Genomic DNA, 26,555 nt, shown 5'->3' on the forward strand with positions numbered 1-26,555 from the left:
AGATATTTCAACTGTCCAACAAAAAATAAAACATTGCCTTTCAATCATTTGTTTTGGAGAATATTGAAAAATATATTTGACATTCATTGGTAGAAAAAAAAACTTGCCATACGACCAAAAAAATTAAAGAAATATCTTATCCATCCTCGAGCATTAGTCATCCAGTCCTTTAATACCAATATATTTGTGTTTTAAATTGTAATATATCATGGGTTTTTCAAATAGGAAACTTAAGACGTAGGAATCTTGCCGGAGAAACAAACGTTTTGATTCTGCAATCTTCTTCAATTGTTTATTTACAATATGACTAATGCGTTTTAATTTCGTCTATAAAACACTTCACTTGAGTATATATCAAACAAAATTAGCCAACCACAGGTATTCTAAAAGATATGACCTATAAATAGATTTTTACGCATGAGCAAAATTCACCGTTAAAATACTAGCGTATTTCAAATGCGTACTGAGTTCGTAAGTAATATTTATGAAAAGTAAAATCACAAAAATACTGAACTCCGAGGAAAATTCAAAAAGGAAAGTCTCTAATCAAATGGCAAAATCAAAAGTTCAAACACATCAAACGAGTGAATAACAACTGTACGAAATAGGTACAGGATGTGAACGAATTTCGTGTCTTATGGGATGAAGGTAATTTCAAAGTTAATTTAAAACTTGTGTTTAAAAGAGCAAAACAGTTAATGCAATACATTAGTTAGATATCAGAGTTACATAACACAATTATTATGCATTAACTCGGAACAGACTATAAAATCCGAATTATTAATAAAAAAAAAATATTATTTAATTTAAGATTCAGATGCCATTATATACGCACTATATTAACCCTTTGCAATCTTTTAAGAATTCTTTGTGCAGCAGAGGAATCTTTAGTAAAAATAATCATTCAGTTGCAGGGTCCAAGCATTCATTCGTCTGTAAATAAATATTCAAAACAATTTTAAAAGTGCAGTTGGAAGATGTTTAAATAGTTTTCTTAGAATTACAATAATTGCGGCTGCCCAAAACAGATTCTCGACGACACCAGTTTAAGATCGTACACTAGAACCACTGTTTAAAAGGGCTCTTAGTTGATAAGTCATGTGCTTGGAGTCTATAGTCTGCAACACTATGAAAAGGAATCATCCATACCTTCTACGTCGCTCCTGGATAGCGTCAACTTCCCATTGACACCACTCACTTTTCGCAAACTCATTAGATAATATAACAACAACTTTCCATGATTTCTCAAAATATTTGGTGATGTTTGCAGTATTTGATTCTCCTACTTCAAAATTTCTATGGTGAATACATATCTTGATACCTTCATTTTTTTTTATTTTTTGGGGCAAAAATGTTAAACGAACCCATTTGCGGTCTGCGTCACAATAAACGACAAAGCGTGATATTCGAAATCATCTGCATTTGTTAATAGTACTGCAACCAGAGTTCTTTTTTTAAAACTTTGATGTTCCGGAAGAACACATACCTAAATTATGTATCGATGGAAACAGGAAAATGTGTACAATAAGAATAGTTTGGTCGTAAAAATCCAGACCGGTCACATCTTTGTGAAATTGAGGACAAGGTCAGACCTAAAAAAAACAACTATTTCAACCGCAAGGACAAAAAGGAGAAAGTTTCAGATAGTTATTCAATAGAATGCTACAAAAACGGTTCAATCATTAGCATATGCTATAAACGATGTTAAAACGACAACTTGACTACTTGTATGAAGAGATGTCATTACAAAATGACGATAATCTGGAACCTTCTGATTTTTCTCCATTTATGACATAGCACAAGAAGAGATAGCCTTGACCTATTCACATCCGTAAACTTTCATTTTGCTTATATTTTTTTACTACAGTATATTACAGATTTTTTTCTGAACTTTAAAACACTAGCTTATCAATTTAGTTTTTATCTTTGAAAAAAAAAATTCAGGCACTGAAACAGCATTTTTAATTTTGCATCTTAAAGGTTGTGTATTTTGTGGAAATTAATATGTAGTCATACATAAATGCATATTGTGTTTTTTCAAAGTCTGGACAGATCAGTTGAACACAAAAAATACCATAGTCAACCGAGGCGAATGCGAGGTTTAAAAAAAAACTCATAATTGTGACTTGCATTGATTTAGCGTTTGGTTGAGTGTAAAACGAAGTCAGTTTACTGCATGAACATTGTCCTAGTGGGATTATCCTGGTAAAAAAGTGTAAACTCATCATTTGTTTAGGGAAGTGATGGAAAGTAATGCTAGTTTACTAATGTTATAATTTCAAATCTGTCATGACCCTTATATAACTTGTCTTTTAAAAACGACATACAATAGCTCAAGTATTCATTAAATATGTTTATGAATCAATCTCTTCGTCAGCATATGCGGATTCAGAACGCGTATAAGCATTACAACACACTTCCCGTTTGACACGAAGAAAAAGGCACAGAACAGAGTTTGTTCAAATCAAACACAGCTTTTGAGGAAAAAGATATACGTTTGCAGGTAAAAAATGTATCTTGTAAGTAATATGGTGACATTTATCTCATAAACAATGTTGGGGTTCATCCATTTCGTCTTCCCGGTCGCATTTAAAAAAAAATCGGAACTGAAACAGCCGCTAACAATGATGCACTGTCAGTCAATTGAAAAGTGTTATCTTGACCACTCTTTATTTTCATCTAACGCATTCTGGAATCAATTGTGGATTGATCATAAAATTAAGATTGGCAAAGAGACAACAACCCGACCATATAGCAGACAGCAACCGAAGACCACCAATGGGTTTTCAATGCAGCGAGAAATCTGAAAGTCTGCTCGTGCCATTGAATGAAACGTTCCTTACTATCAATTGAATTCGTGTTAGTGACTATATTGTCGGCACCTTTTTGTATCAAACATCCCCCTTGGTGTTTTAAAGTTTTGAAACAATGCCATCTGGAGCGCCAATACAATCTTGATTCGGTCAAACTCGGGTATGGCAATACCTGTCAGATATAGTCTTACCTCTGCATAGGAAACACAAAAAAGCCTTGAAAGTACAAAGTTTTCTTCTATGTTCTTGACCAATATTCCCATATTCAAGATATAAATGCACGGTCAATTCCACATGTAATAGGGCGAATGTTGCTACAGAAAAGATTTATTTTGTAATAGCCATACATTTACGAGTTTTTGGGACAATAAACGGTTCAGAAGCGCCTTGTTGGATTTTTCATCAATTTAAAACTAACAAACTAACTTCAGAAGTGATGCGGGTAGCATCTTTTTAATAAAACACACAAAGAGGATATAGCTCATAAGAGTTATGGCGACAGAGTGAAGTAATTGTTCTTCTTTTAATAAATCATTGATATCTTTAGACACACCTTGGTGTAATACTGAAAGTCTTAACATAGACTTCAACTTTCCAGCAGCAGATATGGCATCCCTTATATTAAGTTCAGAGCTGAACTCTATATTTGATATCCCTTGACCTCGCTGTGTCTGAATTGTAAGGTGTCATCATATCTATTTAGTTTGTTCTGGAGTTTGGCAGTTTGGTAAGCATCAGAGTCAATCTTGGGCAAAAGAGATCGGTATATGTTGAGGATGTGCTACATACAATGGCCTTTTTTTATGAAAAAAACCAGATCATCACTTACCATCGTTATTAATGAATTAACAGCAAAATCAAATTCGATTTTTTCTACATATACAAATGACGTTTTTTTTTTTAGATTTTGACTAAATTGTTTGGAATTTGCCCAACAAAAATGACATGCAGTATTGCAATAATATAGTTTGTCTTCTCAAAAATCAAATAATGTTTTTTGAAGCATATGTTATCTCGTTTAAAAAAAAAAACGTGTTATTTTTCCAGCTGAAAAACAGCCAACTTTAAGTTTGAAAGTTTTACTCGAGGATGGTATTATATTTATGTCTTCATCATTCCGATGATCCTTGATGATATGTGCATCGGAAATATTTACGAAAATAGCAGGAAGTTCAATGAAAACATTTAGCTTTTGGATTTTAAAGTGACTACCCAAAACCGTTAATTGAGGGGTACCCCATTAAAGGGCTAAAATACAAAAATGTGACCATAGAAACTATTTTCCGACCAGTCGGAAATTAAGGTTTTAACAACCTTAATAAATAAATATTATTCTATCATTTAAAATAATTTCTAGCCGTGTGTTATTCCGGAACATTTAACTTGTTAACTTAGCGTATTTTACGAGGTTAGTTGCAGTACTATAAAGGCAAATAACCTTTCCTTCTATTGTATTGTATTCGCCATAGGTATATATAATTCTTAAAATTGGTTTAACATTTCAAAGTTATAGTTATAAAGGTTACTAATAATCATCCTGTACAAGATAGTACTATTGCCATGCTGTATAACGGATTCCAAGGAAGACACTGCATTTGAGATTCAGCATATTTTTTGTAGCACCATATTGTCAAGTTGGGGAGGCTGCCGACACCTATAAAATAACGGATACTTGATTAGCTTGACTGTTGTAGTTTTTATCCATTCGGTGAACCAGAGTTGGTCACAAGAACAAGCATACGGGTTTCGACTAAGATCCAACTCTTTTAATGAATTCAGTACTTCGAACGGAAAAGTTGTTTCGTTGATTATTCTTATATAATTGTTTGACAAGTACAGCTTTCTAAGTGAAGTCATATTACGAAAAACAGCATTTCCATCGTTCCAGCTGGACAATCTATTTGCAGTTAAACTTAATGTATCCAAAGATTTTAAGTTTGGAAAGACGTTTTTGGGAAGAAACGCAAGACTCCCAGAAGAAAGACTTAAAACCTTTAGTTTGATCAAAGATGAAAATATTTGCTGCATCCGTATTTCGGTTTTTGGAAGATAAGACTGATCCAGGTAAAGGAATGTCAGATTTGGAGAAAGAGACAAAATAGACGTGGGATTAAAGTTCCCCAGATCAAAATGCAAGTTTGTTTCTTGCATATTAAGATTAGACAACGATGAACTGTTGAATGCAAAGTCGTCAATTGTTCTCAACGGATAACCTATTTAAGACATCCGAACGGTATATAGAATTGGATTGTTCGTAAATATGTTATTATAAATTCTGACAATTGGATTCCCATTTAGCACAAGCATTTCTAATTTCGGCAAACAACCCAATGAATCATCCTTAATATATCCAATGCTATTGTAACTTAGATCAAGATATGCAAGGTATTGGACGGCGCTTGTATTTCGTTTTGCTTGAACACACCAGTCAGGAACTGTTGGTAGCAGATTGTTATCAAGATGTAGCTTTCTTATAGCACCTGGTATTCCAGTCATATCTAATCTTTCTATGAGATTTTCAGACAGAGACATATCGAACAAATTGTTCAGGGGAGAAAACGTATTGCATTTTACTTCAGGAAATGTGTTACCTTTGATTCGCAGTTTTGCCACATGATTGCGTGTAAAATAAGAAAACATATCTAATGGCAAATAAGACCAACTGTTATAATCAAATATCAAATCTGTAAGTTTTTCTTTTGTCGAAAATCCGAGTCCTGTTTTTAGAATATCAACATTTAATCTTTTTTCATCGGAAATGTATATCTTACCTAGATATATCAATTTAGTAAACGAATGTGAATGAATGTATAAAATCAAATTATCATTTAAATACAACTTTTTGAGAGTAATCTTTGTCAAATTATCAAAACCATTTTCACCTATGTACGACAGGTTTGTTCCATTCATTATAACGTCGTGATGTTTTCAGGGAATAATGGAATATAATGCAAGTCACGACCAGTGCAAACGGCCTCGTTATTTTTTGACTGATTTAAGGAACATTTGCAACTCTCTGGACAGTCAATACTCTTTGAAAATCCTCCAGCTGATAGCAGAACAAGTATACAACTGCAACCGGTGTACATATGCATTGTTGGTGTATTTTTCCTGCAACCACAATAACAAAGGATGAATTAATACTTTTGTGTTACAGATGCGATACCTGAAATAAAATTCCAGTATAAGCGATAGTAATATGCCTTTTCAACATATTGTTCAAAAGTACAATCAGGAATACATGGTAATATGCTCAGATAAATGTGCTAGAATAATACGTATTGGACAGTTTAACTATCTTCAGGTTGAAACAGAATAGAAAACATTAAACATATTTATTCAAAGGTTGACTCCTAATTATTCTACTTTCAATCAATACTTTAATTATGGCATTGCACAAGTCATGTCTTCATTAACTGTCCATGAGGTTAAAACAATACATCCCTGGATTGTGTTATATTTAATTTCGTTCTCTGGTCATGATTGTTTATCATTAATTGTGTTTGGCTTTTTAACTAGCTTTCAGTAACTGCGATTATTCTAAAATCGTACGTACGTGTAAATTTGACCTGTTGATACAATTGTAACGCATTTGTTTGTTACTTGACATTTACTTATTTAGTGTTGTATTACGTCTGACTATTTTTAACATTACCACCTTTGATACATGTTTGGTATGACAATAAATTTTCACTTCTGTTTTCGTACAATGAACAGCAAAATTATTTATTTTAAAAACATATTTCCGTACTTCATGTAAACCTAACAACAAAATTATTTGTATTTATCTATGTACGTTTTATTATTTGGCGATATTTTGTCCAATGTTATTTTTGTCTTTCTGATATGGATTCTATATATCTCACCCTTTTTTATAAGTTTTGTATATACAATGTATTATAGATCAAATTCATTCGTTTAGTGTATTATCACTTGTTTTTGTTAATATGTCTCTTGGTTAAGTTTAGCCATTTTAAGTGAATTCTATAGTGTGTCATTATATGGTATGATGTTACATTAATAATTCAGGTTAGGGTGAAGGTTGGCGCCTATTAAAACGTTAAAACCCGGTTGTTTGCACCTGTCCTAAGTGAGAAACCTGATATTCAATTGTTGTCGTTTGTTTTTCTGGTTAATAAGTTTATTTCGTTTCTCACTTTTTTATTTAGATTATACTATTGGTTTTCCTGTTTGAACGGTTTTAAACTAAACATTTTAGGGACCTTTATAGCTTGATGTTCTATGTAAACCAATACTCTGTGGTGTAGGCCGTACTTTAACCTATCATGGTTTACTTTTAATTTTTACAAAATTTGACTTGGATGGAGAGTTGGCACTCATCTCTTTTCTATTTGCCTAGCTATAAAATGAATGCAAATTTACAAAATCTTTTGTACGGTGGATATTAATAACTTACCCCAACCTGACGACTCTTTAACCAATTGATATGAAGTGTTCAAAATATATTATCATAAACACAGTGACTTTAAAGTAGTCATTTTGATTTTAACATGACTATTAGTAACTAAATCTTATTGGTAGCCGTTTGCAGCTATTTTCAACTATCCCATTTTGAATCTGTTTGTTGCGTCGACATCTTCGTAAACATATCTATTTCTTTTAGGTCCCATGTCTTTAGTACAATTTAAAAAAAGTTCAAACTTGAAATTGATCATATGAACTTTTTACAAAAGGTACTGTTGTATAAAGCTATAAGTAATTAGAACAAATGTCAAATGTTATGAACTCATAAACGTATAGGGAATAATTGATTTCCTTAAAAAGACAATATTAATTATATGCATTCATAAATTTGATAGTAAAAATCAACGAATTCGTTGATCATAGAATGAATTTTCCCAAATGAACCTCATGAATATAAAAGGTTTTATAAGTTTTGTTTAACTTATCAAAAGAAACAAACCATATATTAAATAACCATGTAAAACGTCCTTATTTTGAATTTAAACGAGATAACATTTAAAAAATGCATTGAAGCCATAGAGAGATAGAATGTATAGAATACGAACAATTATTTAAAAATTAAGTTAAACGCATGTGTACCTGTATACTATGTTTACTTTAAATGTACATTATTGATGATAATCAGAAAAACAGGGTATTATGAAGCCATCGTATGGCCCTAAATAGTATAGTAAAGAATACACAAAATCAAGGTGCAAAATAGCTACTTTCAGATATCAATAAAAAATCGAATTTTGTCTTGCATACGTTTGAAATCTTGAAATGATACATTTAGAGAAAACTTATTAACTTAACCAAACAATGTTATATTACATATGCGTTCCTCATCAAATGAAATGTAAGGTCAATGTGAAAGCGTAAATGAGTATATCTCACATAATTACTAGATATATGTATATCATATGTTTGTGCTAAATAAAATATGATACATTTGTTGGAACTTGATTAGTGGTTTTGACAGTGCATTAAATGCTCGTGGTGTTCGTTGTTAATTTATTCTATGGTACTGTTTAGTCGGTTTTTGAGCAATTTTGTGGACTTTTTGGTTTAAAATACTTTTAAACTGATTAAGTTATTTTAACTGTTGTAATATTAACAACACTAATGAACCATTCAGACGAAATATCAGTCTTAACAAGTGAGATGTTTAGCTTGCTATAAAACCAGGTTTTATCCACCATTTTCTACAAAGGACATGGTCCGAGACCACAATTATTTCGTAGTGCATATCTTTTAGAACATAAATGAAAGTAAAAAAAAACCCAACTGCGCTTTTTCAATGAAATTTTTAAAGTGTGTTGTTCTACTTTTGGAACAAATTATATCCAAATTGTAGAAAACTTCATCGGCTCTAAATCAAAATATGGACAATTCTATGTTAAGGGCGTCTTGAAATTTTTTGACAGCTTACGAAGTGCTAGTTTTTAACCTTTTTCATCTGGACCAAATCCTTACTTTCCTTTAAAATGCTGGACCCAAATTTGTTTACAGTGTAATGTCACCCCCTACTTGCAATTTGAGGCAATTTAATGGCGAGTAACCCACTGTCAACACTAGGGACTATATTTGTGGACAACGAAAATCAAGGGACGACAATTGTGGTCTCGGACCATATGCCTGTTTTAAGTCAGGAGTATGACCTTTTGTTTTCCATTCGTGTGATGTGTGTAAGCTTTTGATTTTCACATTTGAAAAAGAACTGTACGATTTGAATTTTCATTGTTGTTCGGCATTTTTCTTATTTTACTTTTAATGGATATAGATCCAAAGTTGAACAAATCTTTTTACAGTTTTCCGTTCATAGGTTTAGACCAACTAAGATCTCCTTCGGGCACAGTTGACTTTTGGTGATTTCCTTTTTTCATACAGCTATCTAAATATTTCTGGTCTTATTCACCCTCAAGGATTGAACTTTGAGCATTCCTGATCATACAAATCAAGAAAAAGCCCTTCAGACGCATGACACTTATAAAGTCTTGTTTTATTTATTTATTATCATTTAGTTACAATCTAATCCGATTTAATCCAATGCTTTATTAAGTATTCCCCATATTCAAACAAGGATTTCTAACAACTGACATAACATATTGTTCCAATTTAGTCACCTAAGTCGTGAATTCTGTTTATATCATCTTATTGTCTAGATCTGCTCTTTATTAGTCGTTCCTAGCAATACGTATAACTTTTGTCTACACCAATCTTTATTTACATCTCTCCAAAAAGTAGTCAAAATAACATATACCTCATGTTTTTATCTTCAAATAAATATTCATATACAAAGCAACAAAAAGACACTATATACATATATTTATTTTGTAATACAATTATAATATATATGCTTATGTTGTAAGTCAAGTCAATTTTCACCGAAATCTGTGCCTAAAATTGCAAAGTTGCTGTTTATATATACATAGGTACGACGTCTCCCAGACATCAAACAAGACTTAAATATACTCCAATTTCCCAGAATATGTCATCCGAATAATGTACGATGAACAAAATATATTAGAACAGATTAAGGAATAACGATATTTTAGTCGTTTCAGTTATCAACTAAACACGTAAAAAACATTTCGTAACATTTTGAAATATTTTTTGCACGCCGGTTTTTGAATATAAAAGTAGTTTTTCATACACAAAATTATGAGATGCAATCGTTTACAAGAATGTTTCAAATATTCTTATAAAAGAGCAGTTGTAACCTGTTCTAATGGTTTCCTTAAAGTCTCAATTGCAGTTTGACATTAACGAGAGTCACATTACATTTTTAGACGTGACCGTTTTCAAAGGAGAGAAATTTAAGAAAGAGAGGACTTTAGATTTTCAAATATACAGAAAACCAACAGAAAATTATCAATATTTGCATCGAAGTTCATCGCACCCCAAATCAGTTTTCAAGGGACTGGTTATAGGCGAAACTGTTAGAATAATTAGATGCACCAGTGATGAGTCAAAAACTAAGGCTGAAATTAATTTCTTCAAACAGAAATTAATAGAAAGAGGTTATAAAAGCAAAGAATTGAATAACTGGATAGCGAAGGCAACAACAATTAAAAGACCAGAAGCTTTAAAATATAAACAACGCTCCAATAACAAAACTGCTCCCTTGGTATTTTGTACAAAATACAACCCAATGTTTAAACAATTGAACAGAGTAATTAGAAAACATTGGAATATTATCGAAAGAGATGCAACCGCTAAGAGTCTTTATGAGAGACCCCCAATGATTGTATACAAAAAACACAAAAATCTCAAAGAATATCTGACATCTGCTAAACTGAAAAAAGAGAAATAACTCTAAAAAGTTATAACAAATGCATAACATCATTTCTGATATGTATATAAGACCACCTAGTGTCCGACTCCTTATACCTCGCCGTGTAATAACAATTGATTACTTTATTTCTGCATATAGGAAGAACAATAAAACCTATATACAAGGCTTGAGTCGCTGATGAGGGTACGGCCTCGATCAAATTAAAAAAATATATAATTGATCTTAATAGGTACCCGAAACACTTTGGCTGGTCGAATATATTGGAACGGATTGGGAGTGATCTCATTTCAATAATACTGCAGATCAGAGCTAATTTTCTTTTAAAAATCAAATATGAATTAGCATATTAGTTATCAAAGGTACCTGGATTATAATTTAGTACGCCAGAAGCGCGTTTCGTCTTCATTAGACTCATCAGTGACGCTCATATCAAAATATTTATAATTCAAACAAGTACAAAGTTGAAGACCATTGCCGTTCAATGTTTGAATACAGTGTGTAGACCTCATCATCCACGACATACTTGTTAATTAAAAAAAAAAACCAATACATTAACAAAAGCAAAATACAAGCTTACTATATTTTTTGTGAGTCAGCATTGACATTAGATTTATTACGACTGCAAATTAACATGCAACAGAAATAGACGTCCTGGTATCATTATCTAAAAATTTTAAAATCAACAAAAAAACTGAACTCCGAGGAAAACTAAAAACATAATAAAATGTTAAAATCAAAATCTCAATTTCTTTCATAAAACGCTCCACTTTATAAATTAAAAAAAATGCAGAACTTTTTTAAGAACACACTAAAAGTGACACAAAATCCTATGAAAATAATTAAGAAAAATCACGTTTCGTAACTATAATAGTCACTGGCACATTCCAATATATCATGATATATGTTAAACTTAATCTCTATATGCCAGATAGTCTAGTAAAATATATGTAGGTTATTACTTGAAAAAGTTCATATTATTTTTGAAAAGTCTGCTTTGATTGTGAAAGATCGTTCAACGCAATATTTGGACCGTGAAAGTGAAAGAGTTAGTGATAAAAAATAGCATTTGTTCCCAATTGATATACGTGTTATTGGTTAAAGTGTACAATTCATTTCTAAGAACATACATTTAATTCTTGTTCGTGATAAAGATATATATATTAATACTTGTGATCCGATGGAAAAACCTGTTATAGAGTTGTCTCTGGTTCATGATTGGTTACTACATGTGGTGACTGTATATTTGGGTGTCCTGCAAAAATATAGGGTTAATTACCATACATGGTTAGTTACCATATGGCTTAGTAAGCCGTTACGTTCCTTTTAAAAACAAAAATTTTATCGGTTCAGTGTATATGTCAAAATGAGTGAAGACCATTACGGAGCCCCATAAAGTGCCAAGTAAATACATTTTTTGTTTGTTTGCCGGATATTTAAACTAGTGCGCAATAGTTTGAAAAGTCGTGCATACGTCAACTTAAACACTCGTGTGCAGCAATTTAAAAGTTGTGTGTGCCAGTTAGAATGTCATGCAAACCATTTTGAATGTCATGCAAACCAGTTTGAAAGTCATGCATAAGATTGAGAGTCATACAAAAAAGTTTTAAAGTCATGCAAACGAGTTTAAAAGTTGTATGCGCAGTTCTTGAATGTCTTTTACACCATCTTTGAAAGTCGTTTGCAAAAGATTAAAAGTTATGCAAAACATTTCCATAGTCAATCACAACAGTATAAGGGCCATTTTAAAAAAAAGTGTGACATGGGGGTCCAATTTCAAACTCAATATTTTGTATTTCTTTTTGTCTTACCCTATTACCGATACTTTAAATTTTATAATTCCAAAGTTTCAGGCAGAATGAAACAGGCACATTGAATAATCTTAAATTTTAATAACATACATCTCAAAAAATTTGAACAGAAACCATACTAATTATAAACAAGTTTGGTAATAAAACAGTTAAGAAAACATTGTTCAAACCTTTTCCAAATGAAAGTCAAAAGAAAAAAGAAAAATTTTAAAACCAAAATTTCCATCTTTTCTGCTAAATCATATAATAACAATCAAATTGAATAGCTTAATTTGAAAAAAAATAATAATAACTAGTGATTGAAGTTTTTGCCAATAAAAAGAATCTTAATATATTTCAGTCAAAATAGTAAACTTTGAAAGCCCTGAGTTTTTGTGATCATTTGCCAAAAAAAAAATGTCATTTCATTGTACCATTTTTATGTAATTGTATGTAGAAAAAGCCTTCTATTTTCAGTATTTTGTCACACTCCTGACATATGTTACAAAGATTGAAAAATGCTTTAAACTTTCACAAAAATTCACTAAACACATTGCTATATCATTGCTTTCAATTACTGATATCTTTTGCCATAGAACAGGACTTTCTTTTTAGGGCCATTTAAAAAAAATACAAAGAGAGGCACCCAAAAATGTCAGGAGTGTGACAACTGTCTTTAAACATCAACCAAAGAATACATAGGACTTGAATGTTTTCTTCTTCTTTATTTTTCAGAAGTGGCTATTCCAAAGAGAAGGAAAAAAATTATTACAACTGTGATATGTTTATATCATAGATGTGGTAGTGCATTATATATGTCAGGAGTGTGACGCTTTTTTAAGACATTTTCTGTCAATTCATAATTTCACAAGGACAAGTCCCACAAGTTTCTTTGTATTAGAAATGTTTAAACCAAGTTATATTCCTATCATTTACCTCTTAAATGTGTTATTAATCATGATTGTTTTGACACAATGAGTTTTAATTAGTAATTTTTCTATTTTTTGTGCACAGTAATGCAAATTTATGAAAGGAAATAAGTGTGTACAACTATAACATCATATAGGAAAGTGAGGAAATGAATTTTGTACAAAATAGAACAATTATTTTGATTTAAAATGGTATATTTAAAGATGTTTCAAGAATTAACCATTCAGATGTAATTCGTCACACTCCTGACATGAATTTAACAATTTCAGAAAAATATGAAAATTAGCTTTATTTTTCGGACAGATAGTTGAAAGACAGCAAGTAAAATGAAGAAACTTTTGGTAAAACTTCCATTCCTTAAAACATCTACTAGATTTGCTGAAATAAGCAGGGCAAAATTCTCCTAGAAGAAATCAATCAAAGAAAGAGACTTGGAAAGAGAGAAATACTGGCTGAATCTGAAATTAAAAGATGATCAAAATAAGTTGGACCATCTTTAACAAAATAAAAACCTATAAAACCAAGCTAACAAAAAAAGGCTTAAAGAAAGAAGAACTTTGAATTCCAAATTTTATAACCAATATAAAGAAAAACAAAGGCAGTGGCAGAGAAACAGTAGAAAAAAGGAAGAAAGATAAAAAAGAAGTTGGGTTGAATAAGGACTTAGAATCGAACAAAAACAGCTTAACAATTCAAATAAGAACAGATCTGTGACTGTGTCAGATTCCAGATCTACAGTGAGAAAACCTGCGCAACACAAAAGAAAACAACTGCCACAAAACCCAAATGCTTATGAATGATCTCGTCTAGAAGGCCCTTTCTTCTTGGTGTAGCATTTTTTATGATGTGTTTCAAAGTACTCGTCCAAGCATTTGGGTTTTGTGGCAGTTGTTTTTTCTTGTGTGTTGTGCAGGTTTTCTCACTGTAGATCTGGAATCTGACACAGTCACAGATCTGTTCTCATTTGAATTTTTTAGCTGTTTTTGTTCGATTCTAAGTCCTTATTCGACCCAACTTCTTTTTTATCTTTCTCTTTGAATCATTTTTTCCAGAGAATTTTGCCTGGCTTATGTCAGCATGTCTAGTGGATGTTTTAAGGAATGGAAGATTTTAAAAGTGTCATTTTTTGAAAGACTTTATTTTTTGTACATACCTTCACAAAAAAGGTCAGTGTTTACTTATTTTAAAATTTTATTGGACAAAATTATAAAAATATTTAAGACTAATAATGTAGCAACTACCAGAAATATTTCAGTATAGCATAAAAACGATCCACTTTTTTCAATACTACTTTGAAAATTTCTTATTTTTTAAATGTCACGCTGAAAGCGTCACACTCCTGACAAAAATGGCCTGTTTTTAAAACATTTCTCTGAAGTGGTTTGAGATATCTTCATGAAACTTGGCAGCAAGCTAGCCCTGACTATCCTGCATTTTATAACACCTTTGTTATAATTCTAAACTTAACTAATATAAAAATATACCACAAAAAGTAAAAATCCTCATTGTTTTTGAAATGGCCCATAAAACACATGCACTCTAGTTTCAAAGTCATGCTCACCAGATATTAAAGGTTGTGAACACCATGTTTTGCAGTCGTTTTACAGATATGACTACCCATAAATATTAACGAGCATCAGATGAGACAATTTCAACTTTTCAAAAATAATAAAACTAATGCAAGGCGGACAGACACCCTTATAATGTTGAAATAAGCAGGGCAAAATTCTCCTCACCATTTTCTACATTTGAAAATGCCTGTACCAAGTCAGGAATATGACAGTTCTTGTTCTTTCGTTTTTGATGTGTTTTGTCATTTGATTTTGCCATGTGATTATGGACTTTCCGATTGTATTTTCCTCTGAGTTCAGTATTTTTGTGATTTTACTTTTTACTTTAATATTTTAAAAATCCGCCGGTGTCAAAATTGCAGGATTTTTTTCCTTTCCGGAACATCTGAGATAATCCCTGGTTTTGTTGGGTTATGTTTTTAGTTTTCTATGTTATTTTGACTGCTGTTTGTCTTCTCGTCAGTTACCGCTTTTTGATATGGCTATGTCGGTTTGTTTTCGACCTTTGAGTTTGATTGTTCCTTTGGTGTATTTTGCCTCTCTTTTAAAATGTTACCTCTTCTTGCAAAAGTAAAGACAAGTACTGTTATTCGAGGATTTGTACAGTTGAAAATAATGTTGCAAACATATTTTTGCGGAAGCAGAGTTTTGAGAGTTGATCCGATCTGAGCACACTTTAAGAGAATCGTGTAGCAGTCTTGTGTTCTCGTGTATGGCCGAGTAGAGATCGAAGAGTGGTCGAATGTGGTCGCGAAGGTATCGGGTATTGGTCGAGTTGGTCTGGGATAAAATAAATATACAAGTCGCAGTGATGTGGCAGCGATCAGAGATTGGTCGAGTTAATCTTGAAATGATCGGACCTTAGTCGAGCAAGGTCGAAATGATTGAGTTCTGATCGGTAATTTTTTTGTATTCCGACCAAACTCGATCTCTTCACGATCCTTTCCCGATCATTTCGACCGCTACTCGACGAATTCTCGATCTCTTCACAAGTGACTTGCTCCTCGATCCTTACTCGAATGTTTTTGACATGTCAAAAACTCTCGGGTAGAAAGTCAGATCAAGTCAGAACAAGGTAGACTATCCCGAACATTCTTGTCAATTGAACCAGACCAGTCTCCCGATCGATCACGTAATTTGGCTTGATCGGGCTTGATCGAGTTGATCTGATCGGCAGTATGAACTTAGCGTTATTGATAAATTATTATTCACCAGACCTTTTACGATCTGATCGCAATGCTTGACCACCGTTAGTATTCTTTTACGATAATTTCTCTCGATAAACCTTGTAAATGGTCTAACAAGGAACGTTCTTGAATAATTTGTCGTTAGGGGAAATAGATATAAAAAGATTGTGAAACATTAAACGACAGAGATGTAAGATAATTATCCCATATCAAAGTAAAAGTAAATTCCCTAGTGGAAAATTTTTAGTGAAAGAGTGTAGATCTTTTTATGTGAATTGATGAAGCCGAACAGACATAGGATATATTTGATACGCTGGAAAAACCAACATTGATTAAGATGAAGTAGTTTATATCACACTCCGATCAAAATATTTTAACAGACAAACACAAAATTAGTATTGTTATCTTTACGTATCGTGTTTGACGTGTCGTTATCATATCTCGTACGATAAAATAATATGTTGAGACGGATATGTTTACCCTTCCTGTGGGTGATGTCAACTTGTGTTGTGAGTGCTCATCCTTTCCAGGTTATTTTCGTAAAAGCAACATCATTTCAAGGTGAAATTGGTGATTTAAAGAATGGTAATTAGGCCAAATACTTCCCCAAAGTTATAAATTTTAGCTACATTTGTCGTCAATATGATACTCGTTCATTCGAGAAATAAAAATCCGTAGTATCTTGAATAATTTTTTTATGAACATCAATTAACAACAAAATTAATGCATCATTTATATCTATGAATATCAGAAGTGCTGACTACCATACTAGTGATATCCTTGGGAGCGAGAAGTACAATGGCATCGATCCTGTAAACATTTTAAATCACAGAGACAATGATGCATTAGACATATCAGTGGTGTCGAATGAAAACATACAACAACAATATGAAGACGAACAATTCTTTTTTTCAAACACGTAAATACTCTTTGATATGATGTCTTTCGAACATAAATAAATAACTCACCTGAAACTTGATCACTATTAAAATATTTGATGTGGTAGTACTGCGTACCGATGCTTTTGTAAACACTTTTAAAACTATTCTATTTAATATGTCATTCTGTCATGATCATATCCTTTTTTAAAATAAAGAGTAATACTACCGTGATATTTTCAACAACAGGTGTTTCCATTTATTATATATTTCAACAACAAAATGTCGACTTCCGCATGGCATAATAACTTTTATATTCTTCATATCTATTCTCAATTTCATATGAGGCCAACAAGTTTAAATTGTATACAACTACATTTAAATAAAAAAAAATCATTTTTATAGGAACACAACAAGATAAATTAGCATTGTACAGTTAAGATCAAGGCATTAGACCACTTTGATATAGTTTTCCCAAATGAGACCTCATTATATTAATAAAAACATAAATAATTCTTAAGACTAATCGAATAACATATAACTTAATACGACAGTTATAGAACTGCAACTTACGATCAAATTACATTGAATATAATTAACAACCATTTACCTTTTAAAAAGGAAGAATTTCAGAAATTTTATATTGTATGATTCTTTTGTTTTATAACGAGAATGACTGTCGTTTACATGTTTGAAAGGATTAATCAACGTAAAAATCACTATTTTGCATTTTATTTTAGACTTTAAAAGAGGGACACAAGATACCAGAAGGGGGGGGGGGTCAAACTCTTAGATTGAAAATAACCTGACAACGCCATGGCTAAAACTGAAAAAGACAAATATTGTAGCTACGTCATAAGGTGCATATCCGATATTATCTGTGAAACGGTTATGCCATAACGGTCAACCAACTCCTGATGGCGTTAGTAAAATTTACAAAGGGATGATTTCAACTTCACCATTTGGAACTTTTGGTTTAATAACTTCCTTGTGACGTATCAATTGGGAGATATATACTACGTATGCAGGCGCAGCTGGAATTTTCATAAATAGAAATGGGAAGTTCACAATTGAGAAATTGAAATCATTTCTTCTGTCGTAAAGTTTTGTTTTCAACCGACCCTCATTGTCAATGTCTAGATGTAAGTCAAGATATGAGGCCGACTTAACTGTATCTGTTGTATTCGTTATCTCTATACCAATAGGATAGATGCGTTAAACATAGTCACCAAATTTTGAATTGTTTAGTAAGAGAATATTATCTTTATAATATATATACATACAATGTATATATTAATATCTTCCAATCAGGTGGCATTAATCATTCAATCCGACGACTTAACTGTAACTTCCGAAGCTGATATATGGTTACAAAATTCGTGTCTTTTTTACTGATTAACCCGGTCTGAAACTAAATAAGATATACTGTTGTAGATACGGATTTTCAAGAAAGGGCGGTAATGATTGAAAAATCATTCTAGAGACATTTACTAAGTAACTTTTTTAATCATGTCAATAAACCATGGAATAAAAAGTAAAACATTTGAATTAGTTTATACTGCATTAAGCCTTTAACAAAAAAAAAAAAAAAAAAAAAACACAAACAAAGAATAAATAAAACACAACACATATTGTCAATGTATTTTTCTGATATGACTGTGTTAGATAACACCAATAGAGAGGGGAAAATAACATTACAATTAGTTACAGATTTTGAGATGACATAACGCTACGCAATGTAAAGTTCTCTGTTGTCAGCTATTGTAGTCCGAGATTTTTCACTCCAACCTGCAAAAAATATAAAAAGTGAATTTGATTTCAAAAGATTATGCGGAAACTGTTGTTTAGTATAATGTCATGAAAGATCTTGATATCAATTTTGTAAAATGTATGTACAATATTTCATCCTACCACTCGATGACGGAATTAGGAATGTATTGCGTGTTATCTAACATATTTAGATACATAATATAGGCAGCTGAATAAAACGCTAGTTACATTTCACACCATACGGACTTCATTTGTAAGAATGCCCCGTTCACAAAAGCTTCTTCAAAAGAATTTTACCGAAGAATGACTACATAAGTTTTACAATAGAGTTGGTTGACCAATACTATGTGCCTGTGTCTTAATTGTGGGAGACTGAGTTTTTTTCACATTGAAAGTGATTCATACAAAGCAGGAGACGTTCAATATTAATGTTGTTTTGTTTCATTATTTATTTTTCAACAAAACGCAGCAGCGAGCGATGATTTCGTTTTACGGTTTACTACTGACCCCGTACGGACCATCGAGGCTGAAATAAATTTATAGAGGATAAGGCCTCCAGCCTCACCCCCTATGGATGTTTATAACCTTATATGGATCTGTAGGGGGTCAGTAGCGACCATATAACTTTTAATGTAAGATATGAATTGTTAGATATTTAAAAAAAGGCAAAATAAAAAATGAAGCTTACTGCTTTTCACATATGTATGAAAGTTCTGTGTCACAATGTCCATCGTTCCATTTATATTGATAGTCTTTCATCATCAGAATGCAATCTTCACCTGTGGTGTTACCAAAGTTGTCTGGTTGTCCTGGATACCAATCGTTTATAGTAATTACCACCTTGCTATTTATCCATATCCATATTCCTTCGGTAACGATATCTGTCCCGCCTAGCCAGTAATCTCGAAACCAAAATTAAATGTATAATAATATTGAATGAATAATGAATAATTGATAATATTTTCTTTGGAAAGGCCTACATTCTGGTAAGCTCTAAAATGCCAAACTTTTTTCGCTAAAATTTCAATTTCGAATTTATTGGCCATTATCACAATAAAGTATAGCTAAAACAATGACTAGAAGGGAAACAATTTTTTTGTGGAAAATTTACGATCCTACATTTTATTCATGACATCATAAAATTACTGATTTTTGAAACTTTTTACAAGTGGAAATAAAATTCTAATTGTTATGGTGATGTTATTTATAAAGCCAATACAACTCAAAATGATGGATCGTTTGAATAATTTGTTTTAAAGGATATCAATTTATCAAAGCTTATATATATATTTGAGCATGCCTTCAAATGTTTGTCTAAGACACTTAACAACGTATTTGTTCTAATATCAAATGATATAATTATACTGATTAAAATTATGTTCTCAAACACAAAACTATTTTTTATTTATAACTATATTTAAGAAATGTCGACTTCTCTGATATCGTGAGGGGGTGTCTAAAGTCCTTTTTATAGACATGTTTTTTTTCAGGTTTATATGTAATGATTTGTTGATTTGGAAGTTACTTAGCTGACAATGGTTATGATTAAAAAAATTTAAATCAAGAATAATGATCTTACTAACACTCTTCTTTACTTATTTCACATAAAATTAGTTTTGGATGTAACGCATCTTCTGATTGGCTGATATTGTTTTGTCTATCAGTTCAAAATACATAATTTTGACAAGTGACCGTGGCGTCATCAACGTCTGTTCACGACTTACTCCGGCTTAAAATGGCATTAAGAATCAATATATAATTAATCGAAAGAACATAAAAATGTGGTGTGCACATTAACGAACCCGCTACTCTGATTACTCAATGTGCACCACATTTGTAATGTTATTTCTTAATATAAACAGAAAAAAATATTACAGTCATTCCTTCTTTATACTGGTTAAGCTTTTTGCTTTATTTGTTCTAATATTTGTCTGTCATTGAACATTGTTTTCGTTATATGTATCAATTCAAATGTATCAATACAGGGAACAATAACAATGACATGAAAGAGGGGTGCAGGCCTGTGATATATGCAACATTCTTTAACATTCATAAGATATATATTATATACTTTTCTGATATGTTTTGGCCACGGTCTTTATACAGCTCCTCTGCATAGTAGTTCTCACTTCAGCAAGCATGGAATTTTCACTTTCACAAGACGCCTACAACATGTAACACATTGTATATCCCAAATGTATGAACACTTTAAGTATTTATTGGCTATTGAAAAAATACACTATAAAACTAAGTCAATATTGCATTTTTTTTATCAACAATTTAACCACTCAACATAAACGGATTATATATATTTACTGTCGTTAGATTTTGTATCACGTTATTAGTTGTGATGTTAAAGCGTATACGAATACCACCACAAAGACTTACAGCTAATTTGGAAAGAAAAGATGAAATTGTTCATCAATATTCATGATATTAGATAAAATTGAAAAAATATTGCATCAGGAAAAAAAGTAATAAAGCAATCAGTTGATGTTAGATTAAAACTTGACTGGAGATTGGATATAGTTACCCAAGACAATACACATTGATGGACAAATGCATGCGTGTTATACGATAAAGCAATGCAATAGAACAATGTATATAGTTGATACACGTATTCAACATTTTAAAGAACATTTTACTCTTAACAATAACCACAATAAACCTATTTCTCGTATCAAACATAAACTAAAAGAACTAGTTAAGGAATTTGTTTTTGTCCCGGCCGATAAAGCTGCTAATAATATTATTATTGTTTGACGTAAATTTTACATTGAGGTTTTACAAAAAGAAATCACCAATTCACCTACATTTCAACTGACTCTATTTTCAGAAAACGACATCTGTAACAAATATAAACTTTTAGCTACCGCTTTGCAAGCAGAACCAAAACAATGAAAGTCCCAACTATGGATTGGCTTCTGAAGCTACACAAAACACCTTACAAATACAGATTTATTTCGTCTTCAAACCATTGTTCCACTACTAAATTATCTATTCTTCTTACTAGTACACTTGGTACAATCAAAAACCTGATAATATATTGTTCAAATAAGGCCTTCGAAAATATTGGAATTAATTACTTTTGGAGTGTCAAAAACTTGTTGGAAGTACTTGATAAATTGCATGCTTTTATTGGTGATTTTGAATCTGTTCAAAGATTTGATTTTTCTACCCTATATAGCACATTTCCTCACATTCTCATTAAGAAAAAATTCACACACCTAATTAAATGGGCATTTAAAAAGTCAGAATGTGAATATATATGTTCAAACTCTTTTAGGTCATTTTTTAGTAGCAATAAACAAAAAAACTATGCCAATTGGACATGCTTTGATACTATACATGTATCTGCCCTTAAATTTTTACTAGATAACTTTTTTGTTCGCTTTGGAGATTCCGTATATCGTCAGATTATCGGAATTCCAACGGGGACTAACTGTGCACCACTTATTGCAGACCTGTTTCTGTATTGCTATGAGTTACAATTGATGACAAAAATCAGCAAAGACCCATCAAAACAACATCTGATACACAAATTTAATAATACTTTTAGATATTTGGATAATATTTTGGCTCTCAATAATGACGACTTCAGTATGTATACTACAGAAATTTATCCTGTTGAACTTACTTTAAATAAAGCTAGCACTAACAATGACCACTGCCCTTTCCTCGATCTTGATATCTATATCATTAACGGAAAGCTTAATACTAAAATTTATGATAAAAGAGATGATTTTTCATTTCCTATCGTTAATTATCCATTTTTAGATGGTGACGTTCCCTTGTCGCCATCTTACGGTGTTTATATATCTCAACTTGTACGATTCGCTCGTGTATGTAACAACGTTTAGATTTTAACAAAAGAAATTTATGTTTTACTGAAAAATTATTACAACAAGGGTTTTCAATATCACAAACTAGTCAAAACATTTACTAAATTTTATCATCGGTATACATGGTATAAGGACATCATTCGTAAATAAAGCTAAACATACAGACTTCTTATACGTTCAGGTATTTCACATACAATATTTTATGGAAATATTCTTTATCAAGCACAAAAATGTCAGTATTCACCTCAGAAGCTAACAAAACCCTTAAATAGACTTATTAAGAAGGGATATACTAGTAGTTACAATACTGTTGTCAGGTCATTAAAGATTGCATATTTTGGCGTTAATATTGATTCACTTATAGGGTCTTTGCATCGGAACTAAACAGATTTATTTAAAAACCAGTTGTTGGCATGACATGGGTTATGTTCTTCTCATATATGTTATGATGGTATGATACTAAACCCCTCACGGGGAGGATTGTGCCTGATATTCATATGATGAAGACATAATTTTTCAATCAGTTTAATTTAAGTCTGGAGCTGGCATGTCAGTTAACTGCTAGATGTCTGATGTTATTTATTTATTATTGTCATTTTGTTTATTTTCTTTGGTTACATCTTCTGACATCAGACTCGGACTTCTCTTGAACTGAATTTTAATGTGCGTATTTTTATGCGTTTACTTTTCTGCATTGGCTAGAGGTATAGCTATATAGGGGGAGGGTTGAGATCTCACAAACATGTTTAACCCCACCGCATTTTTGCGCCTGTCCCAAGTCAGGAACCTCTGGCCTTTGTTAGTCTTGCATTATTTTAACTTTTAGTTGCTTTTGTACAATTTGGAGTTTAGTATGGCGTTCATTATCACTGAACTAGTATATATTTATTTAGGGGCCAGCTGAAGGACGCCTCCGGATGCGGGAATTTCTCGTTGCATTGAAGACCTGTTAGTAACCTTCTGCTGTTGTCTGCTCTATGGTCGGGTTGTTGTCTCTTTGGCACATTCCCCATTTCCATTCTCAATTTTACATTTGTATATATTTCTTTTTTTTACTGACGTTAGTCTGTGCAGACATGATTTATCATTGATATGGTCATATCTATAAATTTACTGTTTACAAAAAATATTGTATTTTGGAAATATTAAGACTTTTCTACACCAGGAATAGATTACATTAGCTATATTTGGCAAACATTTTAGGAATTTAATTCCTCAATTCTTTTTAAGTTCGTATTTTATTTGGCCTTTTCTTTTAACTTTTTTTGGATTCGAGCGTCACTGATGAGTCTTTAGTAGACGTAACGCGCGTCTGGCGTAAATAAAAAAAATAATCCTGGTATCCAGATGAGGTTATTTAACCTATAATCAGAAATACCAATTTAATTAATTAAAGATCAAGTCAAATATCGTAGATAAAAAAACAGAAGACTTTTGTTTAGTAATCTCTTTACATGCTATTGCGATTTAAGAATACTCTGCATACAGATATATGTATCAGAAATCATTGCCATTTATTGTTCAGCTATTCACACAGTCATGATTTGCAATAATAAAAACCACACACTAATTTCCTAATTTACAGTAATCTAAAACTAAACTTACCTTTGCGTGGTGCCATGTTTTTATGTCAGTACTAAAATAATAACAGTTACTTCCTAATCTGAACCAATTCAGTGGGCATGTGTTCTGTGCTGGAAAATATAAAGTTAAGATTCCTCAAAAAAGTCAGTTAGTCCGCTGACTAACCACATGATATATTCCGGAGACAATGTAAACAAATTATTATTTGTGTTGGAATTTAAGATCAACGTTGTATCTGTTTATCCTGCCGGAGCCACTGAGATCATCCCCAGCTTTTAGTGGGTTTCGTGTTGCTCAGTCTTTAGTTTTCCATGTTGTTTCATGTATACTATTATTTGTCTGTTTGTCTTTTTTAATTTTTAGCCTTGGCGTTGTCAGTTTATTTTCGATTTATGAGTTTGACTGTACCTCTGGTGTCTTTCGCTCCTCTTTTATCATTGCCTGTCTGAGATATTTTGACGTTATTGCAGTATACATCATTTTGGAATATTGTTAGAAGCTAATCTGAAGAAAAGTAATATAAAGTGATATACGTTACTGACAAAGCAAAAAATATATATGACACCTGATAGAAATAGAAATGTATGGCCTTTAAAGATGAAAGTTAGCTCAGTAGTAAGTAATTCTGTACTTTGACGGTTTGTTACAATCCTTTTTTTCAAATTGTAGTCTTGAGAAAAAGTTGAGGTCACGAAAAACATGCTTAATCATTCCATTTACTCAAAGTACAAGTGCAAAGTCAGAAACCTGTAATTCAGTGTTGTTTTATGCTGATACCCGTCATTTATTTTTCGTCAATTGATTCAATCTTAAATAAGACCATTTATTTCCTTTTTTGAATTTGTTTACATATTGTCATTTCGAGGTCTTTTATAGCAAACTATACAGTTGACTAATCTTGAATAGTGTCTCGTTATATGCGTACTAGCGATATGTTAACCACACGCGCGGATTCGGTTTGTTTGAACGGGTGCTCGTATCCCCAGGAACATCATTAATCGTTCAAATAATAAAATAAATCAACCAAAAAATCAGTAAGTTCATGTTTTACCTTTTTGGTTCTGGAAAAATGGCTGACATATATGACTGTGTGCTTTCGGAATACATATTTCGTCCAGACTGCAGTTATGATCTTGACATACAGAGGCTAAGTTCTAAAACACACATTTCACAAAGTATGTGGCATTTCAATGGAAAAAGTTATAGACAAGCAATAATCTTCTCCTGTTTCACTACTAAGTCATCTTATTTACTTGTAAGTTTTATGGTAGCATGACCAACTCGTAAAACCTTTTTTTCTGTTTAACATTGTAATATACAAATTGCAAATAGATATAGAACAAATAATAATAACGTATTTGATGATTTTTTTTCTTTCCTAAAAAAATTTAAGCCTTGTAACATGAAACATTTATAATCAGAAAGGATGTGTATGTGATAACACTAAAACGTTTGTATACAATGAAACATTGGTATGATATAAAACGTTTTTTGTGAACTAAAACGTTCAAATTTGCGTGAGATGTGTAGATTTCATAACAAGTAAGAATTGAATGATGTCGCTTGATATCATGACAGTATAATAATGCAATTTCATTTTAAAAGCAATATGCAATTAAAACTAGTTATTGAGAATATTTCTCTTATAGTCAACACCCTAATTGGGTAAATAAAAAACTCCACGAAGTGTTCATCATTTCTGTTTAGAATTATAAAGTCATATGTCCTGTTCCGGCGTAATTTTTTCAACTTAACACAAGACATTTGAAACTTTTTGAACGTTTTAAAATGTAATAAAATGGGACAAAACTTTATTTCCAGATGAAAAGTGCGAGAGTGTTGTACATTATTGAATAAAGAACATACATGACTGTTCGTTGCCATGGAATCATCGTTGACCTTACGATAATTTAAATGTTGTAATATCGTTTCATCGTGATGGATTCGCCTATAAAAATAACATATTTTTGGCATCACTCAGTGCAGTAAGAGGTCGCAACCTTGAAATTCATAACGTTAACATTCGTAAGCGGAAAAAAGTAATAAAACAAAAATACTGAACTCAGAGGAAAATTTAAACGAATTTCATATAGAACAACTTACGGGTGGAAAGGTTGACGCTGCAACAAAACTATCACCATAGCTATCTATTAAGAAAGCAGTACACCGCTCTGGTTCAGCATCATTAATCTGACACGTTTTATTGTGTTGTATAAAATTAATGGATCTACAGATCTTCATCCTTGAGCAAAGATGAGCACATAATGACCACATGCTAACTGCTTGTGTCTCAAACACCACATTTCCTACGAATATTTTATGTGGTGTTTGTCTTAGTACCACGATATCACCAACACGACAATTTGAAAACGTTCCTATTGCGATTAACAGTATTTCGATGAATTTTGACATACTTAGTTCTCTCAGCTAA

General features: G+C 31.8%; 1 protein-coding gene and 1 pseudogene across 1 annotated transcript; both read right to left on the bottom strand.

The window, feature by feature from the left end:
• Positions 1-947: 947 nt before the first annotated feature.
• LOC143053739 (toll-like receptor 2) lies at positions 948-11,047 on the bottom strand (annotated as a pseudogene).
• A 7,486-nt stretch (positions 11,048-18,533) lies between these two features.
• Positions 18,534-25,274, bottom strand: LOC143053479 (perlucin-like). The gene is made up of 5 exons (XM_076226284.1): positions 25,176-25,274; positions 24,146-24,234; positions 20,770-20,863; positions 19,387-19,600; positions 18,534-18,716 (listed from the first exon to the last, which is right to left on the bottom strand). The coding sequence occupies exons 3-5, from the start codon at positions 20,837-20,839 to the stop codon at positions 18,707-18,709; spliced, it is 294 nt and encodes a 97-aa protein (XP_076082399.1). The 5' UTR covers positions 20,840-20,863; positions 24,146-24,234; positions 25,176-25,274; the 3' UTR covers positions 18,534-18,706.
• Positions 25,275-26,555: the final 1,281 nt, after the last annotated feature.

Source organism: Mytilus galloprovincialis, chromosome 12 (assembly GCF_965363235.1).
Source record: "Mytilus galloprovincialis chromosome 12, xbMytGall1.hap1.1, whole genome shotgun sequence".
Lineage (NCBI taxonomy): Eukaryota > Metazoa > Mollusca > Bivalvia > Mytilida > Mytilidae > Mytilus > Mytilus galloprovincialis.